The 25,261-nt window shown below is 39.3% G+C and overlaps 1 protein-coding gene across 7 annotated transcripts in view; it reads left to right on the top strand.

Moving 5' to 3' along the window:
• The window catches only part of PPP2R5E (protein phosphatase 2 regulatory subunit B'epsilon), a 78,525-nt gene that overhangs the window by 32,535 nt on the left and 20,729 nt on the right, over positions 1-25,261 (top strand). For all 7 annotated transcript variants that reach the window (XM_074583726.1, XM_074583724.1, XM_074583721.1 and 4 more), the window contains one exon: positions 16,229-16,425. In XM_074583726.1, the coding sequence (XP_074439827.1) occupies positions 16,229-16,425 (197 nt within the window). The remainder of the gene's footprint in view (positions 1-16,228; positions 16,426-25,261) is intronic.

The following is a 25,261-nucleotide window of genomic DNA, read 5'->3' as shown; positions in this document are numbered from 1 at the left end:
GAAGAAGAGGCAGTAGTTAAGCTCCTCCAATATATACTCTCTACGAGAGGATTGAAGTATCATACGCCTACCTTGAAGGTGCTCTTAGCATGGGCGCGGGATAAAGGACTTATCCCCACTGTTGCTGCCGCTTTTGCTCAAGATACGTGGGCTAAAATAGGAGCGGTGTTGTGGGATGACGTAAGTAAAGGATCCAAGGAGGCGCAGAAACTCTCCACTGTGTGGAGGTTAGTATCAGAGACTTTGAAAACAATGCAGGCAGAACGTGCTACAGCTGCCTCTGCCTTTGCAGCATTAACACCCGGAGTTAAGGATGTTTCCCCCACGAGTCTTTCTTTTGGGGGATTGCCAGAAGCTGTCGTCCCTCAACCCCGGGGCTGCAGAATAACGCAGAGGAATGTAGCGAGTCGCGCCGTTACTGCCCCGAGCCAGCCTACTCCCGCTACAGACTCTCTTGAGACACCTGTTTATGAAAGTGGAAAAGAGGAAGAAACTATGTTTCCTCCTCCCCCTCCCAAAGACACTGTTGTTGAAAATACCGAAGGAGACCCCCCTGAGGATTCCGGGGATCAGTCAATGCCGTACCCTCCTCTGCCACCCTCTACTCCGCCATCACCCAGCAGCAGCACTAGAGTACCACCTGGTGTACTGACAGACCATCAATTCTGGGAGTTGTTAAAAAAGTTGGAAGCGATGGAAGCTCGTCTAGATGATCAATTCAGTTCATGAGCTCCTCCAGTTTACCCTGCTCCTTTGCCACTGCCTCATCATGCCTTGTCGTGGCCACCATCGTCGGAAAATGCGGGGGGTGGGGGAGCGGTAAGAGGGGAGAAAGAATTGAAAAACCGATGGAGGGGAGTAATTAGAGACGCGGCAATTGAGGGCATGTTTCTTGATCCTATGGCATTTCCGGTGTTTGCTAATGTGGGGGGTGGAAAGGATTGGGAACCGTTTGATTGGAAATTGTTAAAGGAGGCGAAACAGGCTGTTAATCAATATGGACTAGGCTCTCCTTATACCAGGGCTATGGTAGAGCATTTATTTACTGCGAATTTACTCACACCACATGATTCAAAGCAGATTTCTCAAATGTTGCTCACCCCTTCTCAGCAGTTGCAGTTTTTCAGTGTGTGGCAGAACCTATGTGATCAGGCTGCTGCCACCCCGCGTCCTCAAGGTGATCCTTTGTATGGGGTACAAACACAGATGTTAATGGGGACGGGACCTTACGTTCGGACTGACTGGCAAGCTAATTTTGCTATGGAGGTTTTGCAACTCAGTCAACAGCTAGCTCACAGGGCTTTGCTAGGGATTAGAGGGGAAAAAACTCCTGCTTTTACAAATGTTTGCCAAAAATCTACGGAGCCTTATTCTGAATTTGTTGATAGATTGCATGCGGCTATTTCTGCTCACCCTGACCTTGATGAGACCATGAAAGCGAAGTTTTTAGACTTACTTGCTTTTGATAATGCAAATGATAAAACCAAAAAAGCTCTTAGTAGCCTACCTCGAGGCAGTACCACTGCTCAGCTGCTGGAAACAGCAGAACGGGTGCTTTCCCAAGAACAGGCTACGGTTATGGCTGCTGCTGTTGGAGCTGCGGTACGTCCTTTGATGCAACAGCAATCAAAAGGAAAATGTAATAATAACGATAAGAAAAGGCATTCTCCTTTCAGCTTGTACACAGCAGTAAGGTCTCCTCTGAGCCTCTTTTTCTCCAGGCTGAACAACCCCAGTTCCCTCAGCTGCTCTTGTGGTTGAGAACCTTCACCAGCTTTGTTGCCTTTCTCTGGACACACTCCAGCACCTCAATGTCATTCTTGTAGTGAGGGGCCCAAAAGTGAACACAGTATGAGGTGCAACCTCACCAGTGTGGAGTACAGAAGGACGATCACTTCTCTAGTCCTACTGGCCATACCATTTTGGATACAAGCCAGTATACTAGTGGCTGCCTCGGCCATGCCGCCAGCTCATATTCAGCTGTCTGTCGACCAACACGCCCAGGTCCCTTTCTGCTGGGCAGCTTTCCAGCCACCCTTCCCCAAGACTGTAGCATTGCATGGGGCTGTTGTGACTCAAGTGCGGGACCGGCACTTGGCCTTGTTGAACCTCATACCATTGGCCTTGGCCCATCGATCCACCCTGCCAAGATCGCTCTGTAGAGCCTTCCTGCCATCAAGCAGATCAACACTCCTGCCCAACTTGGCGTCACCTGCAAACTTACTGAGGGTGCACTTGATCACCTCCTCCAGATCATTGATAAAGTTGTTAAACAGAACTGGCCCCAATACCGAGCCCTGGGGAACACCACTTGTGACCAGCCGCCAACTGTATTTAACTCCATTCAACATAACTCTTTAGGCATGGCCATCCAGCTGGTTTTTTACCTAGTGAAGAGTATGCCCATCCAATCTATAAGCAGCCTGTTTCTCTGGGAGAATGCTGTGGGAAACAGTGTCAAAGGCTTAACTAAAGTCATGTAGACAACATCCACAGCCTTTCCCTCATCCACTAAGCAGGTCACCTTGTCATAAAGGAGATCAGGTTAGTCAAGCAGGGCCTGCCTTTCATAAACCCATGCTGACTTGGCCTGATTGTCTGCTTGTCCCGTACGTGTCGTGTGTTGGCACTCAAGATGATCTGTTCTGTAATATTCCCTGGCACTGAGGTCAGACTGACAAGCCTGTAGTTCCCCAGGTCCTCCTTCTGGCCCTTCTTGTAGATGGGTGCCATATTTGTTAGCCTCCAGTCAACTGGGACCTGCCTGGTTAGCCAGGACTGATGATGAATGATGAAGAGTGGCTTGGTGAGCACTTCTGCCATATCCCTCAGTACCCTTGGGTGGATCGCATCCAGCCCCATAGACTTTTGCATGTCTGTCACAGTTTGGGCTGTGTTGGCCAATGACAAGACAACAGACGCTCTCTTCCACCTCTCACTCTAAGGAGAGGAAGAAGAGAGATAAAGCGATTTATGAGTTTCGAAAAAACTACACTACTTTAATGAAATATTAATAATAAAATAAAATGGAAATAGTGAAATGGATATATTATATAGAATCCTAGAATGTGTTGGGTTGGAAAGGACCTTTAAAGGTCATCTAGTCCAACCCCCCTGCAGTAAGCAGGGACATCTTTAACTAGATCAGATTGCTTAGAGCCTGATCAAGCCTGACCTTGAATGTCTCCAGGGATGGGGCCTCCACCACCTCTCTGGGCAACCTGTTCCAGTGTCTCACCACCCTCATTGTAAAGAACTTCTTCCTAATGTCTAATCTAAACCTACCCTGCTCTAGTTTAAAGCCATTGCCCCTCGTCCTATTGCTACATATATAACCGTATCAAGTTCCCAGGAAGATGTCACTGGCAGGCACTGGGGAAGTTCCAGACTGGACTCAGTGACATGTGGGAACTGGATTCCATATCTACCTTCAGGAACGCATGGATCGGGATCAAAGGTAGACAAGCTAACAGGATCCTCCCTGGGAGTAAGTCATTGAAGAAAGAGAGCCAGTGAAGAAGTCAAGATATTGAAAAAGCCAACCTGACCCCTTTGATCCCTTAGCTTTTATACTGAGCATGGCAGATAGGATGGAATACCCTGTTGGTCAGTTTTGGGTCACCTGTCCTGTCCACTCCTCCCCACAGGTGCGACCCCGCCACGTGGTAAACAACCAACTCATCTGACCCTGGCTGCTACAGCAACAAGTATAAGAAGGGCCTCTCTGTTAATTTCAGAGAGTTAGAAGAGGCTTAACCAAGAAGCAAAACCACTGAACAGAAACTTGCCTCTGCTCCACCCCAAACCAGGACACAGTGTCTGAGGTTAGGAGGTTGCTAACCATTTCCCCTTGGATTATGGGGGCATCATTCTGCTCCCCATCCCTGTCTTCCAGCTCAGGGGGCTGGGAACCCAGAGAAGAACTTAATATAAAACTCTTTATTTGTAATGGGTCAAATATTTATTTTTAAAGTAATGCAGTGTTGTAGACTGATGGTCATATTGCAGAGGGGCTAAGCAATCTGTAGAGAAATTCACTTCAGGTGCCAAGACCCTGTGATGATCACGTAGATTTGTGTGTTCAGTATCAGATGGCGTTTCTGAGGGACGAGAAGACCTATGATTGATGGGCATGTATGCAGGTAAATATATTTTGCCAAAAGAAAACGGCATTGTTTTATTCAGTGTTTTTGGAAGAGGTCAGAGCTAAAGATGTTCTGAAAAAACATCCAGGCACATTATGGTAATGCAAGGCTGCAATAAGGTTTGTTCTTTAGACAATGACAAATATTCAGAAATGAGGTGTTGCTCTCTAGAACCTTGTGTTGGGGAGATAAAATGTCTTTGCCACTTTGGATTCAAGCAGCAAAAAAAGTTGCCGTGTAAAAGATAGAAAAGTGGCCTAATAGTCTACATCACTCAAATTTCCAAATTTTAGCAAAAATACCCAGTTTAGGTATAACAGAGCAGTGGACTTTGAAAGCGAATGATAATTACTGGTAAATGAGTTTCTAATTTACATTGTTTTAAAACTGAGCTGTGCCATTCTGTGATGGCGAGATCTTATTTTTAAAGGAATAGCTGGTATTTTACAGACATATGTAATGACAATACAAATAATGTAAAATATCCAGCTTAACACAGACTAACATGACAGGTTATAGGGGCGTATTATATAAATGTCATGTTTTTCCCCTCTGTTGGTGAATTGTTCCAGATCCTGAATAATCTGAAGATTAAGAGCTTGCTGTAGAAATGGTCCGGAAGAGTGGTATATTTCTGTGCATCAGGGAATGTGGGAGAGCTCTACAGTGATTGCAAAAGCAAAATAAAATAAAGTAGATTTATTTGTTTATTTTCTGTCATTTAGACAGATCCACTGGGCTTGGCGATATGAGAAAAGGGCGTTCCCTTAACTAACAGCTTGACTAATTGAGTTATTGTCATGAGGTATTGAATAACGTAGTCTGAGCCCTACAGATGACCGTATCTCAAGGCAGCTGGTTGAGCCTGAGTGCTAGAAGGACTTATGCAAGGAACATAACTTGAAGGCGGGAACGATGTGTCCTTTCTTGACAAATAATCCATGTGGATTGCTTGTGGATGTCAAGTCCTCACGTCGTGTCTTTGAGTAATGCTTTCTAGTTTCTCAGTGAGCAAGGAGATACCATCCTAGTGTGTAGATCAGGATGTACCTTCAGGGTTTCCTGTGTTTCCTCGTGTCTCAGCTGGAATGTAGCGGGGCTAACGTTCTTGTGCTCAGGAAACGCAGATAAGCAGTGAGCGCCGTGGCTGGTGTTCCTGAGGGACATGCCTCTGCATACGCATCTCCCCCTGCAGCCCCAGCTTGTTTTTGTGTAACGTTGAATCCAGCTTGAGGTGTTGATTCTGATCCTGGAGGATCTCAGTGGGCTGAAACTAGTATTTAGAAGACTAAATGAATAATGAAGGCCAAACCCCAAAATTTCGTTCTTCTGTCATGCTGGAGCTTCTGCAGTAAAGAGGAAATATGTGTTAGAAGTTGAGCTTTCTGGGGGGTGTGTGTGTGTGTCTGTTTGGGGACTGTAGAATGAACTCCCAGTTTGTTTCCGCATCTTCCAGTGTAACTTTGGGGTATGTTTGTTAAATCTTATCTTTTTCTTACACATAGCTAGCGTCTTGCATGTGTGTAGTTCCATAAAATTCTTACTCCATTACACACATTGCTCCCTCTGCAGAGAGAATGAGAGAGAAAACACATGATGGACAGTCATATGGCATAGTGCGTTACTGGAAAATACTGGGAGGCTATTGTGGTAAATTAGCATAAAGTAGAATATGTTCTTGACTAAATTTGTACTACCAAATGAGAAGGGAATGGAAGTTATGTTTTCAGGGTTCAATTAAACTCTTCTAAAGGTATAAATAGAATTATAGAATCTGTATTTTATATGTATGTATATTATTTAAGTTAATAAATATAAATATTTTTAAATGTAAGCCTGAGCTCTTAGACAGTGAGTTGCATATGTAGAATAGTTCTCTCTTAATTACTTCTTTGACCGAAGAATGAAGTACTCCTGTGACTGCTGGGATAAATTAGTGGGTCAGTATCAAGCAGAGTAGCAATCCTGGCACTTGTTCTGAGCCCATTTGGATGAGAGTTATGTTTTGAGTTTCCTATGCTCTTGGTTTAGTATTTTTGCAAGTGTCTTAAGTGTTTCTGAATAAATTTCATAGAGTGACTCTGTAGTTTGAGCAAAATGAACATTGCATATTTTTATTTGGATGGATGTCAGTTTCAGAGCACTTACTAAGCAAGGTATAATTTTTGCACTCTTACAGGAAGCATGTACAGCTCTATAATTTTATCATGATTTCATATGTACTTAATGCACCAAACAAATAGATTCCAATGCAAATCCTGAACTGCCTTGTGACCGCAGTTAGAATGGAAGGTAACTGTAAAACTGCAGTGACATGTTTGTGTTCTTGTATTTACTGATCATTATAGAGGAAAAGCTTCTCATGTCATGTAGAAGAAAATTGTGATCTGATAAGAATCTTATAAAAAGGATGACAATAATCCTCTTAAGGATTCTTCTGTCTTAGGTCAGCAGGCCATAAGTGTTGTGTTGGGTGTTTTTTGTTTGTTTTTTTTTTTTTTTTTTTTTTTGCAAAGGTGTTTCTTAGTAGCCTGGAACTTGTAAACATTTTTCTGGGTTTTAGATTTTTTGCCATCCAAAGAACCTGGAAACCATGAGATGTTCATTACAAATTGCTAGTCTTGCCATTTTCTGATATTTGCCATTAATTTGCAACACACACAAAAAATTGCACGCGATGTAGCACGATAAAGTTTAAGCTGCAATTTAATCCATCATTCTTGCTGAAATTAACAGAACTAAAGTACAAGATAAAAGTGATATAAGCATAGCATGACAAAGTTGAAATAATGAGCTGAGACTTGCGTCTCTGTTGGCATTTGGGATTCCAGTGCTCTACTAAGAACTTAAGAATGGATGGAGGATGGCAGGGTCCTAAAACTAGTTAGGCAATTAAAAGTACACTGAAAAAGCAGCCTGGAGACCTGTTAATGATTTTAAAGGAAAGGAAGACAGCAGTAGGGTGACCCAGTGGAGCGCTGTTACTATTGTGTAGCTTTTGCTCTAAGTCTGTAATTTGAGAAATCACTTGGAAAATGAGATGTCTTTGTTTACATGGTGTTCCTGTCTCTGGTGGTCTTGATGCGTTTTAGGGTAGAGGAGTTGAGCAAGTAGGCAAGTACAGCTTCTTTTGGATTTGCATTTGCTCTAACCTGTAGCTTTGGCTATTCAAATGTCTACAGAAAAGCCTGACTTTAATTCTGGCGTACAGCTCCTCATGGTAACTGCTGAAAGGAACCCATGGATGATTCAGCACTGGAGGCAGTGCCAGCTTGAATTGAGCAAAGGTGTAAGGAGTAATACTTACTAGTCCTGGAATCTCAAAAAAACCAACAGCAAAGATTTTTTTGTGTAGGGTCAGTATTGTGTTTGTAATGGAGCATGATGTTAAAATTCAGAGATCTTTCAGTTTGTGGAGGTTTTGATTCTTAGACTAAGGATGTTCTAACACAGCTCTGGGAGCTCCAAAGCGTGAGCTGACTGTACTGGGTTTTCATGTTGTCTCCCAGTGTAGTATTGGGTTGGGTTATTTACACGCCTAGCTAAATTAACAGGGCAGCGCTTAAGAAAAAACAAAATAAACCACCAATCAACAAACAAACAAAAAACCCCAAAACAACCACAAATCCTGTAAGTGGACATATGCTTATGTTTATACAGATGTAGAAAGTCGATGATGAACAGTTTCTGGGTTCCTTTGCACCCCCACCCCCCCCCCACCCCCCCCAGTTTTTTTTGTTTTGTTTTTGTTTGCTTGTTTTTTTTAAGAACATTAAAATCCCTCTCTTTTTCTTATTCTCCCCCCTCCCCCCCGCCCCCCCTTGGAGAAGACTTTGAAAAGTAACAATTGTGTCTTTCATACTATCTGCCATTGGAAGGTTAGGCAGAAGGTACGTGGCAAAGGTACCCTCATAATTTTTTCACTAGCTCAGGTCAGTATTCTCAAGTGGCAGGAGAAACATGGACAGCAGCTCTCTCTGGTGACTGTTCAGCAAAAATACTGACTTTGACTCTCCTGGATGAAGGTTAGCTTGTACTTTGAAAGTGCAGTTCAGTAATAACCTACTTAGGTAGCATAAACTTTCTGAGCCCGTATGAAAGAAAATTGAGTCAGTCCAGGAGAACTGGCCACAATAACTCTTGGTGTTTCAGCAATGTATTTTTGCCTTATTTTGAGATTTTTTTTGCCACGTATTCCATTTAGGAAATTGAAGTAACATTTCTGTATTTTTTTGCTAGCCTTTTTGCTTCCCTTAAAAAAAAAAATTGCCAATAATTGTTTTTGAAATACTAGTAAAAATTTTTTTTGGGGGGGGGGCAGGAGAAGAAAGCAACCTACAAAATCTGATCAGCTTGGGGCTAAAAAATAAGTGTTAATTTGATGTCTAGGCAAACTCCCCGTAAGTAATGTAATGGGATATATTAAGTGTCAGGAACCTCCAGATATGTAGCTGCTTAATCTAATCTAGCCCCTAACCACTAACTCATTCATTCTTGTTTTGCTTAAACACTTTGAGCTACTATTTTTTCCTTTTAATATATTCTGCTACTTTTATTGTGTTACCTATTCCCCCAAAAATTTTTTCCTCTCCGTTTTTTCCAAGTCCCCTGCTCATGTTCTACCTCATTCTCTTTCTCTCTTGGTCTTCTAATACTTTTTTTTATGTTGTTGCTCTGCCTTCTTTAGCTTTCCACTCTTGTCTCCTTCTTACAACATTCACAGCTGCTTTGCCATTCTTCCATCTCTCCTGAAATTTTCTAGTACGCTCATCCACTTGCTTTTCCCCCCATCAGTTTTTTTCTAAAACTTATGTTGTTTGAATCCTTTTCCATACTTTCTCTGGTATCTTCTTTGACCGTTTTTGGCTTGAATGTATTTGTAGGTAGAATAGGTAAACTTTGACTGTCTTGGATTACTCCATTAGTCTAAACCTTCCCCACTCATTGCAGAACTAATGAGGAGGGGGTAAAAAGTGTTGTCAATTTACCTAAGGAAGAAGGCATTGTTGCTTGGCTATGAAGAGACACAGTTACTACTAAGTGGTCATTATTAGTACTAGTGTGAGGAACATGATATACTACCAAATATCTTGTGAGTCTCTATTTTTGTGGGACCTAGAACAATGATTGGTGTACCCAGATACCCTGGTAATCTTGTGTTTCATTAGTTGCTCATGAATTCTCACTATCCACTGTGTATTTCCTGATTGCTTATTATTATCTGAGCTGTTTGATATAACTCTGTTTCATAACAGATTCATCATGTTAGTTCAGTGATGAGTAAGAGTACCCAAACTTGTAAAACCTAGGACGTCCTGGAAGCTCTCTACTCACTTGAGGGTGACACATCATCAGTGCTAATTTGCAGTGATAGAGTCCTTTTGCAACAAGTATGGAAGTAATAGTATTTTGCTATGGCTTATCAGTAGCTTTGACGACCAAGCTTGTCGTCCTGGTCCACCTCCAAGTTGAAAGATGTTCACAGCGCAGACACCATTCATTGGTGTAGTCAGTGGTGGGATGAACAAGTGTTGGTCACAGATCGACAAAGCGTAGCCTAAAGGAATCTTCTAATTGAAACCTTGACTGCTGTGGCTCTAGATTGAGCTGTATGGGTGAAAGTGAGGAGGCTTAAACTGTTGCCTGAATGCTGCCTGCTGTGGAAGTAGTCAAAAAGTTTAGATGAAGTTTCATAAACTTTATGATTTTGAAAAATACGCTTTATTGAAATTCTTTTTATTGTCAGATTGTTTTTAATTCTTGATCTTGTGATGAAGGAAATGGAAGCCCTTCATCCATGTGTTCTATTAAGGGGCTGAAGCTTGTAAGATTTTCCATACATGAGTAAAGAGAATTTTGATTAATATATTTAAAAGTGTATCTACACTATAAAATTTTATTAATGTATATGATTAAGAGTATGTTTGTTAAGCAGTATCCCCTGTTGCTTGTAATGCTATTCCATATGCACTAAAGGCACTCAAATAAAATGGTAGATCTACACTGGTTTCAGACTACTCGTCCCAGTAAATGGTGTTTATTGAAAACCTAAATGAATTGATGGGGGAGTATTGGCAAGCAGTAGAGGGGTTTGCAGTGTCCAGGATCACTGCGAAATTGCCCAGGAGTCTCCTGCTTGGTGAGAACTTGGTCAGGTTGATCAGTGAGAAATTTATGGTCAGGGAAATAATTCTCAATTTTGTGATCGATTATCTGAAGAGACACTGATTATCAAGAAAAGTGGTGGAGCATGTCCTGTCGTACACTTCTAATCATGCTTTTTGCATGTGCTGGAAACAGTGTGTTAATGTTGTGCTTTTCTTTTTGTGCGTGTTCACTCATGAAAGTCAGCTTGCGTTTGTCCCACTGTATTTATTGCTGTGTATATAATGTTGGTACTGGTTAGATGTTACATTTTGGAACACAGTGCCCAACTGCTGCCCTGCCTGTATAATTATTAAGTATAGAGAATGGGTTGGGAAAACAGGTTTGAAAAAAGCACCTATTATAAATGCATGATTAGTGACTTCACAAAGCATTCGTAATATTGACAGCCAGTCAGGAAAATTAAATGAATGCAATCGGGATAGTGATTACTTTTCTCAAGAAGTGTGTTTAAGAAAGAGAGGGCAAACATTTGTACTTCTTGGCATCTTAAGACCAAAATTCTACTGTAAAAAGTGGCTTACAGAATTGTGACTCATCAGGTGCAAGGGTATGTGTATGACAGGACCTTGAGTTAGCGAAAGCTTTGGCCTGGGTGTCACTAGACCTTCTCTTGAAGTGAACTTCTCAAAGAAGACCAAAAGGCTTTCAAATTCAAATTTGCAAGTTTTTATTTGAATAAAAACTAGAAAGTTAGCTTGTTACAAAATAGAATCTTCACAGGGACCTGTGGGGAATAGATGTAGACTTAAAGAGATCTGTGTGTAACTGCCTACTTTGTGCAGGTAGGTCCTTGCTTTGATAGTTGGTGGCAGCAAAGCAGGAGAGGTTTGTTTGGTTTTTTAGAGCTTTTTTGTCACAAGGAGATTTTACTTAACTAGAAAAATCATAGTCCTAGGTTTACTAAATAACTGGTAGATATGGATACTGAAGAGTAATTGGGGAATTATTTTGTCATTAAGTTGATAGGGAAAGTATAGGAAACAGTCTCAGCGGAGGCAAATGAATACAGAGTTTTTAGACGTTGGGAAATTATAAGGAAGTTCTTAAAATTAATGTAAGAAAGTTACTGTTGATCTCTCTGTCCCCCATTCTGGACATACTTTGGTTTTAGTATGTGTTTTTATTTTTCATGCTTAATGTGGTGTTTGCTTGTACTATTGTACAAGAAGATGATGCTAGTTCTTTATGCAATCATCATCATCAAACTAATTAATAACAGTAATGTACATACTGGAAGCTATAGTTATTCTGCGGGCATTTTGATTTTAATTATGAATAAATGTTCTGACAGTACACATGTGGTTGCAGAGTAGCATGTGTGAGCATATCCTAGTTTTGCTTAATATTTTATATGTAGTCTGCATCATTTGTCTAGTTTTATTCTAATTCTAGGCCTTATATTGTCTTGCATCTGCAATCCTATGACTTTTCCTTACAGTCGCCATACTGGCTTAAGCAGCTCAATCTCCCCTCCTGTCTTCACTTCTTCATTTTGCAGCATTATACCCTTCATTGCAACACTACAGGCTGAAGTGGATCAGGGACTGATCCTGGTGTTCAGTATCTCCCACTTCTTGGCTTTTCACTGCCACTGAGAGGGAAACCATAGCCCAATTCTCTGGATGCAATTTTGCTGGTCTGATGCATAGTTTTGGTTTTCTGTGGTCCAAAATCGGTTACTTGTAAATTACTTTAATTAAAATATGAATGTAGTATAAACATGAATATATTTTATATCCGTTAGAGACTTGCAGTAAAAGTATGTTATCAGATTTTTATGTCTTTATTTGATAAAAGGATGCAGAAGGCAGAGACTGCAGAGATGACTGATGAGAAGGGAGGGGCTGGTTGGAGTAGGGTTATTTTGGTAAATGGCCGTTAAGAGAGAAACTGAATTGCTCTGGCTATTTTAGAATTGGTATTTCAGCCCTTGTTGTAACAATTGTTGGTCCATGTCTTAAAAAACCCCCATATTACAGTACTTTCTGTCAATTTTTCTTATAACTTTATAAAACACGTGATTTTGTTAAAGGTTCTGATTCTATCTTGATTATCACTGTTCAGATGTATTAGTACTTGCTTTCACAAAGCCAGTTTCCTTTGAATCTGTGAATACTCGGTGTGTTTTAAAAGCTTTGTACAGTTTTAAATGGCTAAAGAGAAAATTGACAGGCCTGAAAGTTAACTCATAGCAAAGACCTTCTGAAAGTGAGGAGAGTTCTCAGACATCCAGATGGAAGTTTTATCTTTCTTTAAATTTTGATTTTAATAAATGCATACTCTCCTGTGCATTGGATGTAAATTACACATGCCACTTAATAGTGTCATTTTGATTATATTTTATAGATTATTAAAGTATCGTAGGTATTTACACAGGTTTATTAGAGCACTTGCTCAGTTTTCAGTTCTTTCAACTGAAAGTAGACAACAATGGTAATACTGCAGGTTATTACATTTTGGGGCCTAAATGTTTGGCTGTGCATTAGCACAAGAGTAAAATGTTGTGGAATTCATTGAAAGCTCTGAGTATCTGTCTGCTGAGAAGAAAATGATTTGCTGTTTTTTATCAACTAACTGTGAACATGTGTGAGGAACTGCGTATTTCATTTCAAGTCATCGCATCAAGATCAGCTCTGCTGTGGAGCTCAGTAGGTTTGTACCCCAAGTACCAGTGCACTCCCGGCTACGAATAATGGCATGAGGGTGCCTGGGGAAGTCCATTCTTAGAGATCTTTCAGAAAGGTTTGTACAGCTGTGAAAGAAGTGTTAGAGGATTAAGGAAAACACCAAAAAAAAGAAAAAGCAAACCTAAACCAAAAGAAAACCCCAAACGAACTAATGGTATGGTCTCTGTGGGAAGGTTGGGAACATGGAATACACATTTTATTGATATCTGCTGCCTTGTGCTATGCATATTAGGCCCCCATAAAATTTATTCTCATATACTTTTACTGTTTCCAAGTAGAAAAAAACACGGCATTAGGTATTACCCTGTTCCGAAGGTACCCTGAATTCCCAAGAACAATGAGAAATATTATTGTGTGAAACTTCTTGCAATTTTATTTTGTAGTGTGAATAGAAACCTCCTTAATAAAGAAAAGCAGATATGACCAGAACAATTGGTTTGTGGGGTTTTATTTTGTGGGCTTTTAGTCTTTGTTTGTTTGTTTGTGGGTTTTTTGGTTGGGATTTTTTTTTTTTTTTGTTTACCCCTATAGTTCGCATGGCTTGCTGATGTAGTAAGGCTGGCAAGAATTTCATGTAGTATTCTAGAATGGTTTTTCTTGAGAACAGCTTAATTATATTTTTCATTTTGTTCCCACACCTCCAGATACTTAACTGAAGGAAAAATGAAAACAAACTTTTATTATTATTTTAATGCTTTTGTCATTTGAAAAAATTATTTAATACCGACCCTACCTTAAAATGAGTGTAATCTTGAGTCATGTGAATCTGGCTGTAACTTGTGCTTCATTGTACCTTAACGGATTCCCATTTGATTTCAGCCTGTTTTTATTTGACTATGATATCTGTGTCGGTCAAAGGAAGTGTGTGCAAGCCATGTAGAACAATGCAACCAAACCCCCATTATATTCATGTAACATCATAGATTTTATTGATACTGTTTACATGTTGTCAAGTTCTGTGGTGGCTTATAGATAGCATAAGAAAGAGTGGAAGTTAGTTAAAAGTAATACGCTTGAAAAGTAGCCAATTGAACTTTTCTCTCTTTTTTGTTTTGTTTTGGTTTTTTGTTTGTTTTTCAGCACATATTTACAGTCTGTCTTTTGGAAGAAATTGTTAACCAATTAATTGTTGCCTGCTTGCTAATAGCAGTGAATTGTGAAGACCATTCTCCTTTCTTGTATTATTTGAAGGCAGGTAGTCAAGAAAGCAGTCACAAGTACTTTGCTTCCCCAGGCCCTTTATCTCCTTTAAGGCTGTAACCTTAGAAAGGATGCTAATAGAAGTGTTTTTTTTTTGTAGTGGGTGAAGGCTAATGAGTTTCTGTGGCTCCTTGACTTATCTTAGGTTTCAGCACTGCCTGCTGTGAGGCATTTGAATGTGTGTGAGTGACGTGGCCAGTGGAACAGCTTTAGGGTGACCTGGTTTTGGGACCTTCAGTTCTCCAGAGATGTTTGAGGCAGGAGGAATTCTCCTGCGTAGCTCTTCTTGTTGGGGTTCTCTAGAGCCACCTTTCTTGCATCTTCGGTAGCCTTTGGGGGCATGGGGTGAGCAGTTCCAATGGTACAAAGTGCGGTGTCGTAACTATACCACTCTCTCCTGCCCACAATTTCCTTTGGACAAAGCTGTTGTAGAGCTTACCCAAGGCTAATGAATATGAGATTGGCGTGTGCTGACCGATATCATCAATTAAACTTTACTGAGATCTTGGTGGTTCTTTGTGAAATGCAGTTTGCTAGCCCATTGAATCCTGTCACTGCCATAGTGCTGTAAGCAAAAAAAAGATTGAACAAACTGTTGTACTTTACCATGTCAGGTCAGAAAGCATGTAGCATCTTTATTACTACTGCAATCCATGTTTATTCTTTTCAGTGTTTAAGCAATGTAAAGTTGATGTGAAGTGCCTTGGGGTCCTTGCATCTCTATCAGTACTTTTTAAAATGATGCAGCTATATACTGTAATATTTGATAGGGCGTTTGAACTTGAAACTAGTAACTGTTGTGTACCTTGTTTTAATTAAAACAGATTCATGGTGCTTTGTCCTTCCATACAATTACTACCAGCTTCCAGTGTTTACCAAGCATTCCTTAACTTGACATACTCTTGTGTCAACAATAAGAAGTTTCACCATAGCTTGGCTTTTACTTGTATGTCCAAGTTTCAAGAAATAAACATCAGTTCTTTACTATTAAAATTTTTCTAGTTGAAATCAGCATAATTTTTCATTTATGTGTTGTATTGTGGCTTGGAAGGTCATTTGCTGGATTCTCGTGCTGACAGATGTACCTTTAAAAAAAAACGAAACAAAAAAAGTAGATCAGAGGCAGTGGAGTGCCCTCTAGTCTGAGGGTATACTTTCAGAGTCAAAATGTGTATTTAATTTCTGTACATTTCTGCTATTGTTAGCCTCTTACATACGTGAACATTGGATAAACTAAGCTTTCTGTGTACTCTTTTGATGCACTTGGTAAACTAACAAACTAATAAGAAGTTGACATTCCTTTTATTATTTTATTAAGTCTTTTATTTGCTGATAATTAAGAAAACAGAACAAAAGTAGTAAGTAGTACATTCTGCTTACTTTATTGGTGAAGCACATACTATTATTTTGTGTGAAAATGTTCCTATTGATGCATGTTGTGTGTTCATAGTACAGAAAAAAAATCCTCACTGTGTTTCAGTAAAATTGATTTTGCTATGGAAAGTGACAACATGGGGGTAATGATTGAATCTGAAACTTGTTTGCAGAATTAGAGTCTTGCTGTGTATTCGTGTACACATTCATGTATATTCATACAGAGTTATAAGTGACGCAGTGTTTTTAGAAATATAAATTAATCAAGCTTGATCTGTTTGACAGTTCATTCATCCATCTTTGGAGTGGAAGTTAATGATGGTGAATGTCAGCCGCCAGTGAAAGCGGTGGTATATCATAGAATTAAGTCTTGAATGCTGTTGTGTTTGCATTCTCCACTTCAGCCTGGATTTTTTTGCGTGAACTTTATTTTCTTAGTAGCAGGTGATGATTAAATTACCTCTACAACACATTGTTCAAGATCTCAAATACAAAATAGTAATACAGTTCCTATAAGGGGTTTGTTTGTTAATCTGAGCTCTGTTTTACAAAAACTGTATGAATGCTGCTCCTTTGAAATTGATCTTCAAAAAGAAATCCTGTTTTGTGTAATAAGATGCCAGACTCACAAAGATTTCCTTTCTTGTTTCATAGACGTTCCATCTTCAGAGCAGCCTGAACTGTTCCTAAAGAAACTTCAACAGTGCTGTGTCATTTTTGACTTCATGGACACGCTTTCAGACCTTAAAATGAAAGAATACAAGCGCTCCACTCTTAATGAACTGGTGGACTACATTACAATAAGCAGAGGCTGTTTGACAGAGCAGACTTACCCTGAAGTAGTTAGAATGGTGAGTTCCTTCTTTCTCATTGTCTCTTTAAATCCACTTGCAATTCCAGTTACACATTGTGGGTGAAATTCAACCCTGGAGTAGGTGGATTAAATGAGGCCTTTGGTTTGTGTTTTTTACTAGATATCACTTGGGAATAAATCTCCAAAGACAAAAATAACAATTTTTATATATGCTTAATTAAAGTCGTGTAGATGATGGTGTTGATTATAGTGTCACAAGTGTGTGAAAGGAAACCTGGATTGTTTCCTGATGGAGAAAGCCAGCAGCCATGAAATCAGAGTCCCTCATGCTTCCCCCCACCTGCCTTCCTCTCCCCCTCCAATGTAAATAATGGAATAATTTTTGCAAGTTTCTTATCTTTCTTTGAACTTTATCCAAGCTCTTAAGTGTGTACTTTAGACAGAGATAACTTAAAGTGTGCAGAGATTATGATTTTCAAATAATAAATGCTAAAAATGTTGTATAGGATAAGTGTGAAAATTTCCTGGTTGTGTTATGTGGATTCATAGCAGCTAACGTTAAAAGTGAGCAAGATTTCTCAACGATAAAGCCATACCTTTTATATAGAAATTGTCAAATAATAATGTGTTCAGTGTAAAAATGGAAACAATACCAGATGCTATATGCTAAAGAATGTTCATTGCGATTGGCAAAATCAATCACTGCTTTAAAATGTTTATTCTGTACTAGCATACGGAACCCTTATAACCTGTTACCTGAAAGAGAAGGCAATTAGTTAAATATAGATTTGGTGATGTTGGTTTCCTAATGTTACTGTGTGATCATGGAATCCACTGGCTATATGCTGTAAGAAGAAAAACATGAATAGATTTTACATGGTATTGTATATGTTCCTTATTTCTTTTCTGACACACAGATACGTGCTGTGTTGCTTGTCTGTAATATTTAAAAGTAGCTGTAAATTGTGACAGAATCATCAAGGGGTTAATAGTGAAGAAAAACACCAGAATTAAGGGTATATGGAAAAATTTTAATATGGCTTCTTTGTGTGTATGCATTGTCAGAAAGATTATAATTATGTGATCAGATTCTTCCCCTTCTCCCCCACCCTCCCTTTCTCCCTCCTGTACTGGACCAATCTCTGAATGAACTGCTTTTCATTCTGCTGTGTTGCTTGTTCAGGATGTGGTCTAATGCACCATTCAGATACCAGTCGGAATACAGAATTATTAGTTCTTTGCTGAATTCTTTTGCTGGTGCTGCACTGTAGTATCTAAATGGTTTGCAAATGTTAATTTAATCTCCCATGTACCCCTTGGGATCAAAAAATTATATCGCACTCGTTGTATAGACAGGACACTGATGGACAGGTAACTTCAGGAAAATTGGTTGCTTTTTCTGTGTGTAGAAGATGCCTCCAGACTCACCTCCTGGGAGAATTTAGTTGTTTGTGGTTTGTTTGTTTGTTTTTTAGTGTTTCTGTTATTGAGGTTGTAGTCTCACATTGACTTTGGTTATAGTTTTTTACTGTAGCAAGATTTGTAGAATAAAGACTGCAAGTTAGTGCTGTCGTAGGTTGGGCCCCAAGAAAAAAGAAGAATTTGATCTGTAACTGCTCATAAAGTTCAGTTTGAATCATAGATCATACCCTATGAAGCAATCTGAACTTAAACTGTAGAAGAGATGCAAAACCCCTTTGGTGATGTCCTATTCTCCCTGCAGTCACTTATGTTGATTCACAAAACTGTTTAAATACTTAAATATAGTCTGTAACTATGATACGGAGTCGTCACTGGAAGTAAAGATAATAGCATGAATTTTTCCAGTGGATTTCACAGATATTTGCTAATGGAGCTTCAGGAATTCCAGTTTCAGCTTAGCTCGTTTCTGGTGCAAAACTGTTGTCTTCTCCAGTATTCCCCTGATCCTTTCATTGTATCATGCCCTTCTTCATCTTACTTTCTTCTGCCTTGCATTTGAGCTCCAGTACTGAACTCGAGCTGTTTTCTCTTCGGTGCAAAGGTACCTAAACAGCGGAGGACTGAGAATATTCTCAAGTCCTATATCTGGCCACTTAGTGGTTCCTGACTGCCCAAACCTGGATTTTTACAAATAAAAAGACACATAATTAAGTAGGGAAGTGGACATATTTTTTCGTGAAGGATTTCCTGAGGAAGTTGTAATCTTTAAATTTTGTAAGAAACTCTAGCCTGCAACAGACACCTGTGCTGTGTTGAAGGTGTGAGCTATTGGAAAGTCAGTTTCAGAATTGGAAAGCTGGTGTACCCTAATTGTGCCTCTTGGTGTATGTGATCGCCAGCAGCGTTCTTGGTGTATGTGATCTTAGGGAAAAAACTTTGGTGGTAGAATTCCATGTGAGCAGGATGAGCTCCGCTATTGAATTTATGTGAGTGAATCTATGGCAAATGCATGAATGATTTTTGTTGGTCATCCCAATGAATGCTAATGTGGTGTTTCTACAAAACCACATCATCAGGGCTTTTGTGCATTGCAGGTATTTTGTATTTTACGGATAGGCGATTTGGTAAAAGTCCTATTTTTCCTCCTGGTCTTTGCCTATAAAAAGCAAGACATCTCCATCACTTTGAGTGCAGTTATACAGGTCCTAGAGGGAAAGTTAGGACTCCTAATATTATATAAAATAAGTTTTCAGCACATATTGCTTGGTGAATAGACAGCATTAGTCACTTCGTGCTGAAGCATCATGTTTGGTGTAACTTGTTCTTTGCAATAAGTGCATGTTTGTGTTTCATGCAGAATTGTGCTCATAATCGTATACTGAGACAGACTTAACTGTACCCACTTGGCTTCATGAGTGCAGTTGCCACCTTTATCTGCTTTTGAGGATTTCCATGTAGGTCTCCAACTGTGTTCACAAAGGAGCTGTCGAGTTGACAATCTCTGACCTGCCATGATAGTGAAGAAAACAGCAGTGTCTATGTCCTGACCAAATTAGCGTCCCCATTGACAGTCTGCCACACTTGTCATGGGAGCATTTTGATTGAAAGACCAGTATCTTAAAACTGATCAAAATGGCGCAGAAGTGTTCTTTGTCCCTTTGCAAGGTCTGCTCCCTGTTACGTTTAGGGTTTATGAATCCAGGATTTAGTATTTCCTGCTTGGCCCTTTGGGCTACTGTGATTTGGAGATGAAGTATTCTAAAGAGGAGAAAAAGAAAAGCTGTTTTGTGAGTTTTAGCATCATTTCACAGCAGAAAAAAAGGCGCACCAGTCTGAAGCTGATATTTAAAAAGTTACTAATATTTATAAAGAAGGATTAATGGCTAAAATGCTTTTGTAATGATCTAAAATGTCCAAAAAAGTGATATCTGTGGAAGAACCTTTTTTTTTGTTTTGAAGTTTTATAATGTACGTGTATATTAATGTTCTCTGTTCATGACCCAAAAGGAATTTGGCTTTATAGATACTAGGATAGAAAAAGGTTGCCTCTGAAACTCTTCAGAAACTCTGAAAGTTTTAATTACTTCTAAAACGTAGTGGTGTTATGATGTAGGGGTTTGAAAAACAGTCATTTGTGGTAGCCAGCCTAACAACTCCTGGATATTTTTACTGCCAGTCATCCTAAATTCGTGCCATTAAAACCTTAATCTCTAATTGTAATGTCACACGTTTTCATCTTGTTTTCTTGAGCATATGATATGATCTTGTATATAGTTGAATGTGAAATCACTTGGCTGTTTGTCAACCTGTGTGCAAGTCCGCTTCTTTAAACCGCTCTCTTTACCTTGATATATACACAAGTGTTTGGCGTGTTACTGGTTATTTGAAAAAATAAAATTAAATTGAATGTACTAATGGCCACCAAAGCAAGCTTGCAGTGGCCTCATCACTGTCATCAATATCAGTTGATGGGAAGAGAGTTTGGGATTTGTGCTAATGGCCATAAGCTGGACAGATTTATTCAGGAGAGAATTGCTCAGTGCGCTTCCCCTGCAGTGTGATGTGTTGTTCAGAAGGGCATATGACATTCTTTAGAATTAGGCTAGTCTTAGGAAAAAAGGCCCTTGCCAATTAAACCACACTTTGCTAAGAAGGAAATGCCAGTAATATGGCTTCATGAGACAATAATTGGACACTTAATCTAAAATTTGTTCCTGTCTGAGCAAAATGTGGAGGCTTAAACTAATGATGCTGATTTTGCTGGTAGATTAAGCAATGGTCGTTGAATGAAATGAATGTTTGTTATTATCTGTTGTATCCTAAAGGGTGTATGTAGTAGAGCTTTTTGTGTTTTCTGGGTAGTAAGACATAGATTGAGGAAAAGGATTTCTTTCATTTAAAAAATTGGATGAGAAAAATTGACAAGCTGTTAAACTGAGAAATCTGGATAAAGCTCTTTGTTGGTGAGCAACATTTCAGCTCTCCTGTTTGCTTCTTCAAAAATTTTAAACCCAACCCCTGACGTTGACCGTGATGTTTATGCAACATCATGGGCGGTTGACAGCCGGTAAGAGGTGGCTAATGAAACTTTTTTGAGACACGCCTTTTAGAATGAAATAGTATTACTTTGTTCTGCTCTCTTTTAAGTGCAGAAATGCCTTTGGCTTCCTGTTGTCGTCTTTATCTTTTCTGTAATGACAAATCAAGTAAAATAAAAGTGAAATCTCTATGGCCAAAATGAAACATTATATTAAATGTCTTGTGGCTCAGAAGCTGTGTCGAGCAACACAGTGAAAGAAACTTGGTTAAATGAATACCCAAATAAATACCAAAATTGCATTTGAAAGGTCAGATTCTGATTATTTTTTTTTCTCTTCTACTGACATAAATCTCGAGGGATTGCATTCCTTTTTCTGCAGGTTTGTCTCAACAGATGTGAGGGCAGAGTCTGATCAGGAGTTTGTTTCTTACAGACCTTTTAAACGTAAAGAATATCTTGTTTAAGCCGTGAATTTTTTAGCATGTTAAGGAACCTATTTTTAGGACACTTGCTAGCTGTTAGACTTTATAGGCATTACGAATTTTTTTATTTTCTATAGCTTTAGCTATAGCTTATGACTAAGTGTGCCACCGGGCTTGCTACATGTTCATCCTGTTCAGGATTTTCTGTGTTAAAATATTCTTGGATAGAGATTTTTATGCAAGTGTACCTATATTCAGTCTTACCTTTTTGATTTAGCAAAAACAGTGTGCATATGTTCCTGTTGGTTCTTGTATTAGATTTAAATGTATAATACTGAATGTCATTTTGAGTTTAAGGGCAATAAATGAAATCATATACTCCTACAAGAATTGACAAATAATTTCTCTTTTCTATTGTGAATTTTATTTAACTTAGGAATCCCGTAAAATATTAGGAATTAATCTTAAACTTAAGCTCAATCGGCACAAGTTCAACAGGTTGTTTAGAAACCATCTGAAATGCTGAAAGGAAGATGCAGTGTCCTTTGACACCCCACCCCCCCAACTCCCCCGCTTCCCCCCCCAAATGGACTTTGATTAAAAATTGTCATGTACATGCAACCATGATGGAACAAGTATGCTATCAAAGTTTTGAAAAAATAGATAAAAATCACATCGTATTTTAAATTCTGTTCTTGTTTCTTTAGTGTGAATCGATTTAGGGTTATCAATTCTGTAGAAGCAAGAAAATAATCTAACTTTGGTTTCTTATATGCATTATTTCCAAATTTCTCTGTTAGATGCTTTTTATTATTCACATTCTTTACGCACCTAGTTTGTACAAAACCCACAATGCTTATTAACAGAAGAGGCTCCAATGTTCTGTACTCCTCTCAAAAAATCAGTTGGAGGCAGCTTCTTTTGCAGTAGTTGTCCCTAATAATTTTTCCCGACAGTATGTAATTACATTTACCCGTATCCATTATTCCTCCTGTTGGTTACATGGGCCTTTCATTTGTCAGACTTTATCTGCATAATCGTACAGTGACTAGCTCTGAAGCAAAGAAATAAACTGGAAAAACAGTTTTTTTCCAAGACATACTTGTGTTGAGGGCAGGGGTTGGGGTTTTTTTGTTTTTGTTTTTTAAAGGAGTGTGCACCCCCCACCCCCAATTTTGTCTGTGTCATCTTCTGAAAAACCTTTCAAGCACTATGTCTGTAGATGTGCATAATTTGAATCTTCTGGGAGACTGTTTTCTTGGGTTTTGAATTTTTTTTTTTTTTTTGTTCTTCAGTTTGGAGTCTGAGACAGTATGAGTTTTGTAATGCTGTCCTGAGTTCAAGTTCATGTATTGGCAGGCTTGCACTTGGTCTGGTGCCTGCTTTAGGGGCTCTTTCTGCTGGTGCTGTGCTTTAATTTGTCCAAGATACTTGAATTACTGCTATACTGCTATGATTTATTTTATTTTTTTTTTTTAGATTGTATTGTATGGAATTAGCTGGGCACACATTAAATACAGAACTGTTCCACTGGATCATCTCAAAACATAGTTACATGGAGACAGTGATGAACGGGGTTGTTACTAGTAGAGTAAGCTGTTGTGGTTCAGGTCTAGGTGACTAGAGTGGAATTTCAGAGCTCTGGTTTCCAGCAGTGAGAAGGTGTACCCAGGGGTGCTGCCTGGGCACGGCGCTGTGCGCGCGCTTCTAACTCAGATTGGGAGCGTGGTCTTGAAGTCCATCTCCCATTTGTTCTCACTCCACTTTGACGCTTGTGATAGAGAAGTCTTAGGGTTTGTAAACTTGGTTCCTTTTGGACAAAAAGTCTACTCCAGGAGTGTACCTAATGCTTTCCAACTTGCTAATGGGCTTCAATGCAAGAGATGACTAGAAAGAAACTCCTCCCTCCAAATATACATAGCGTGGGCATTGCAGCTGAGCACCAGCCCTTTTGTTCTACAAACTTGCTCCTGTTGCACTTCTCTGCCAACAAAAGCATAGTCTAAGGATGTCAATTTTGCTGCTTGCTCCTGTGTATTGGATGGAAGCTGCTGCCACTGCTGAAGTGGGTGATGGTAAGCTAACAAGTTTAGGAGCCCTCATCAAGAGCTAAATTCTTGCAGATTATTGATTGACTTTTTAAAAGACTTAAAGGTCAAGAAAAGATGAGAGAGACTGTTTTCTGTCCTCCCTGTGATCTGGATTGTAGACTGTGTTCGCAGTCCCACATAGTTCATGTTAATGCAGCCAAGTCAAATCTAATGGGGAAAAATGGGGAAAATGCTGGGGAAAAAGAAGGCATGTAATGTGAATCCCTGAAAGACTGTATTCATGCAAGCGGTGGTGCAGAAAAGGACCCGAGCATTGTATCTTGAGTATCTTAATATGAGTTTCTGATACAGTGCACTGTTCAAATAAGTGAATGTTGGTAAATTCAAATGGCAATATGCAGAAAAAAACTCACGCCAGTATACTTGCGCACAGGTGGGAGCTCAAAGAAAGGAAGCAAAAATAATCACAGGATTAAAAACAAACAAAGAAACCAGCAACTGTCTGGGTTCAGAGGTCTGTCTTTCCATTTAGCAGCACAGAGGTTGAGAGGTGTCATGTTTATATAAAAATACCTATATATAAGTAGACACATACTGCATATGCAAATATATATACAGATGTAGAAGAGATCCGGTGGTTTAATGAGAACCAACGGAGAATCAGGCAGATTCAACCTTGAAATCAAGCAGTCCTGTAGTTAAATTAGCAGTACAACTTCAGGAGAAGAGATCTGGTGGAATCATTTATAATCTTTTAAGATAAAATTAGATACTTCTTTTTGTAAGATGTACTTTAGACAAACTTCTGGGAACAATTCAATGGGTTATATAGAGAGATTATGGCTGAGTGACTACGGTAGTCATTTCAGGCTCTAAAATATGTAAATCCATAAACAATATTAAGAAAACCACATATGCAGATACATTTCAGAAGGACAAGTGCATCGTCTGTTCCAGGGGCCATTATTGTCTGCCAGTTAGCATGGCTTCACATTGTGGCTTAATTACGTTTTATTGTTACTGTATGTTGTTAATATGCACAATAGTTTAAACATTGTGTATACATTGATACTGGGTTTCTATTTCACATATACATGGGGCTTATTTGGATGGTTTCACATACTGGTAATAGAAGAACAGGTGTTCCCTGTGCCCTAACTGGGTATTCACTTATCCTGTTTTTATATAGCTAATGTATTAGGCACCCCTGCGTGTATGTTTGTTTTCATTTCAGGCTCCATTTAGGAAAACTATTACTGATAAAAAAATCTCTGTTTCGAACAGCACAGAGCAGAAGTGCTGAGCTGAAATTGAATTTGTGAATGTTTCTGTTACAGCGTTGTCATTTTTATAGTGCTCCTGTGGGGGACAAAGAGAGGATTTCTCAAAACATTTATTCCTGACTCCAGACTTAAGCCTCTTAGTGCTTTCTTTTCTAAAAAGTTATTTCAAACATAAACGTGGTGATGAAATCAGAGCTTTCTTGAAGCTTGTTGCTTTAAACTGTATATTCAGTTTCATAGTTCTAGATTACCAGGTACCGGTCGTCAGATCTGTTCAGAACTTGCAGCTCATTCTTTGTGGGATTATCAGAGCAGCCTTCCCTATCCTCCTCTTTTAATGAATTGACAGTGACTTTTAATTGCCTGGAAAACTTTTTTTTGGTATTGCTTCTAGTTGGAGTTGTGCCTGACTGACACACTGACACGGAGCCTCGAGATGTCTGGGCACCTCCACTTTAGAAATCTGTCATTTTGGCATTTCCAGCTTGATCTTGGAAATTTTAAATTTAATGCTGACAGGTAGATTTTGCTGATTTGTTAAGTTCGTTTCTGGCACTTGGGTGTTCAAATTCTGCATCGCGGTGATGTGCTGTTCTACACCCAGTTTGGTGTGTGCGTCTGAAAGGGACAGCCATGGAGGACAGCGTGCAGATGT

This window comes from Larus michahellis, chromosome 4 (genome assembly GCF_964199755.1).
Source record: "Larus michahellis chromosome 4, bLarMic1.1, whole genome shotgun sequence".
NCBI classification, from domain to species: domain Eukaryota; kingdom Metazoa; phylum Chordata; class Aves; order Charadriiformes; family Laridae; genus Larus; species Larus michahellis.
Note: the sequence above shows the minus strand (reverse complement) of the source record. Positions and strands in the feature narration are given on the sequence as shown.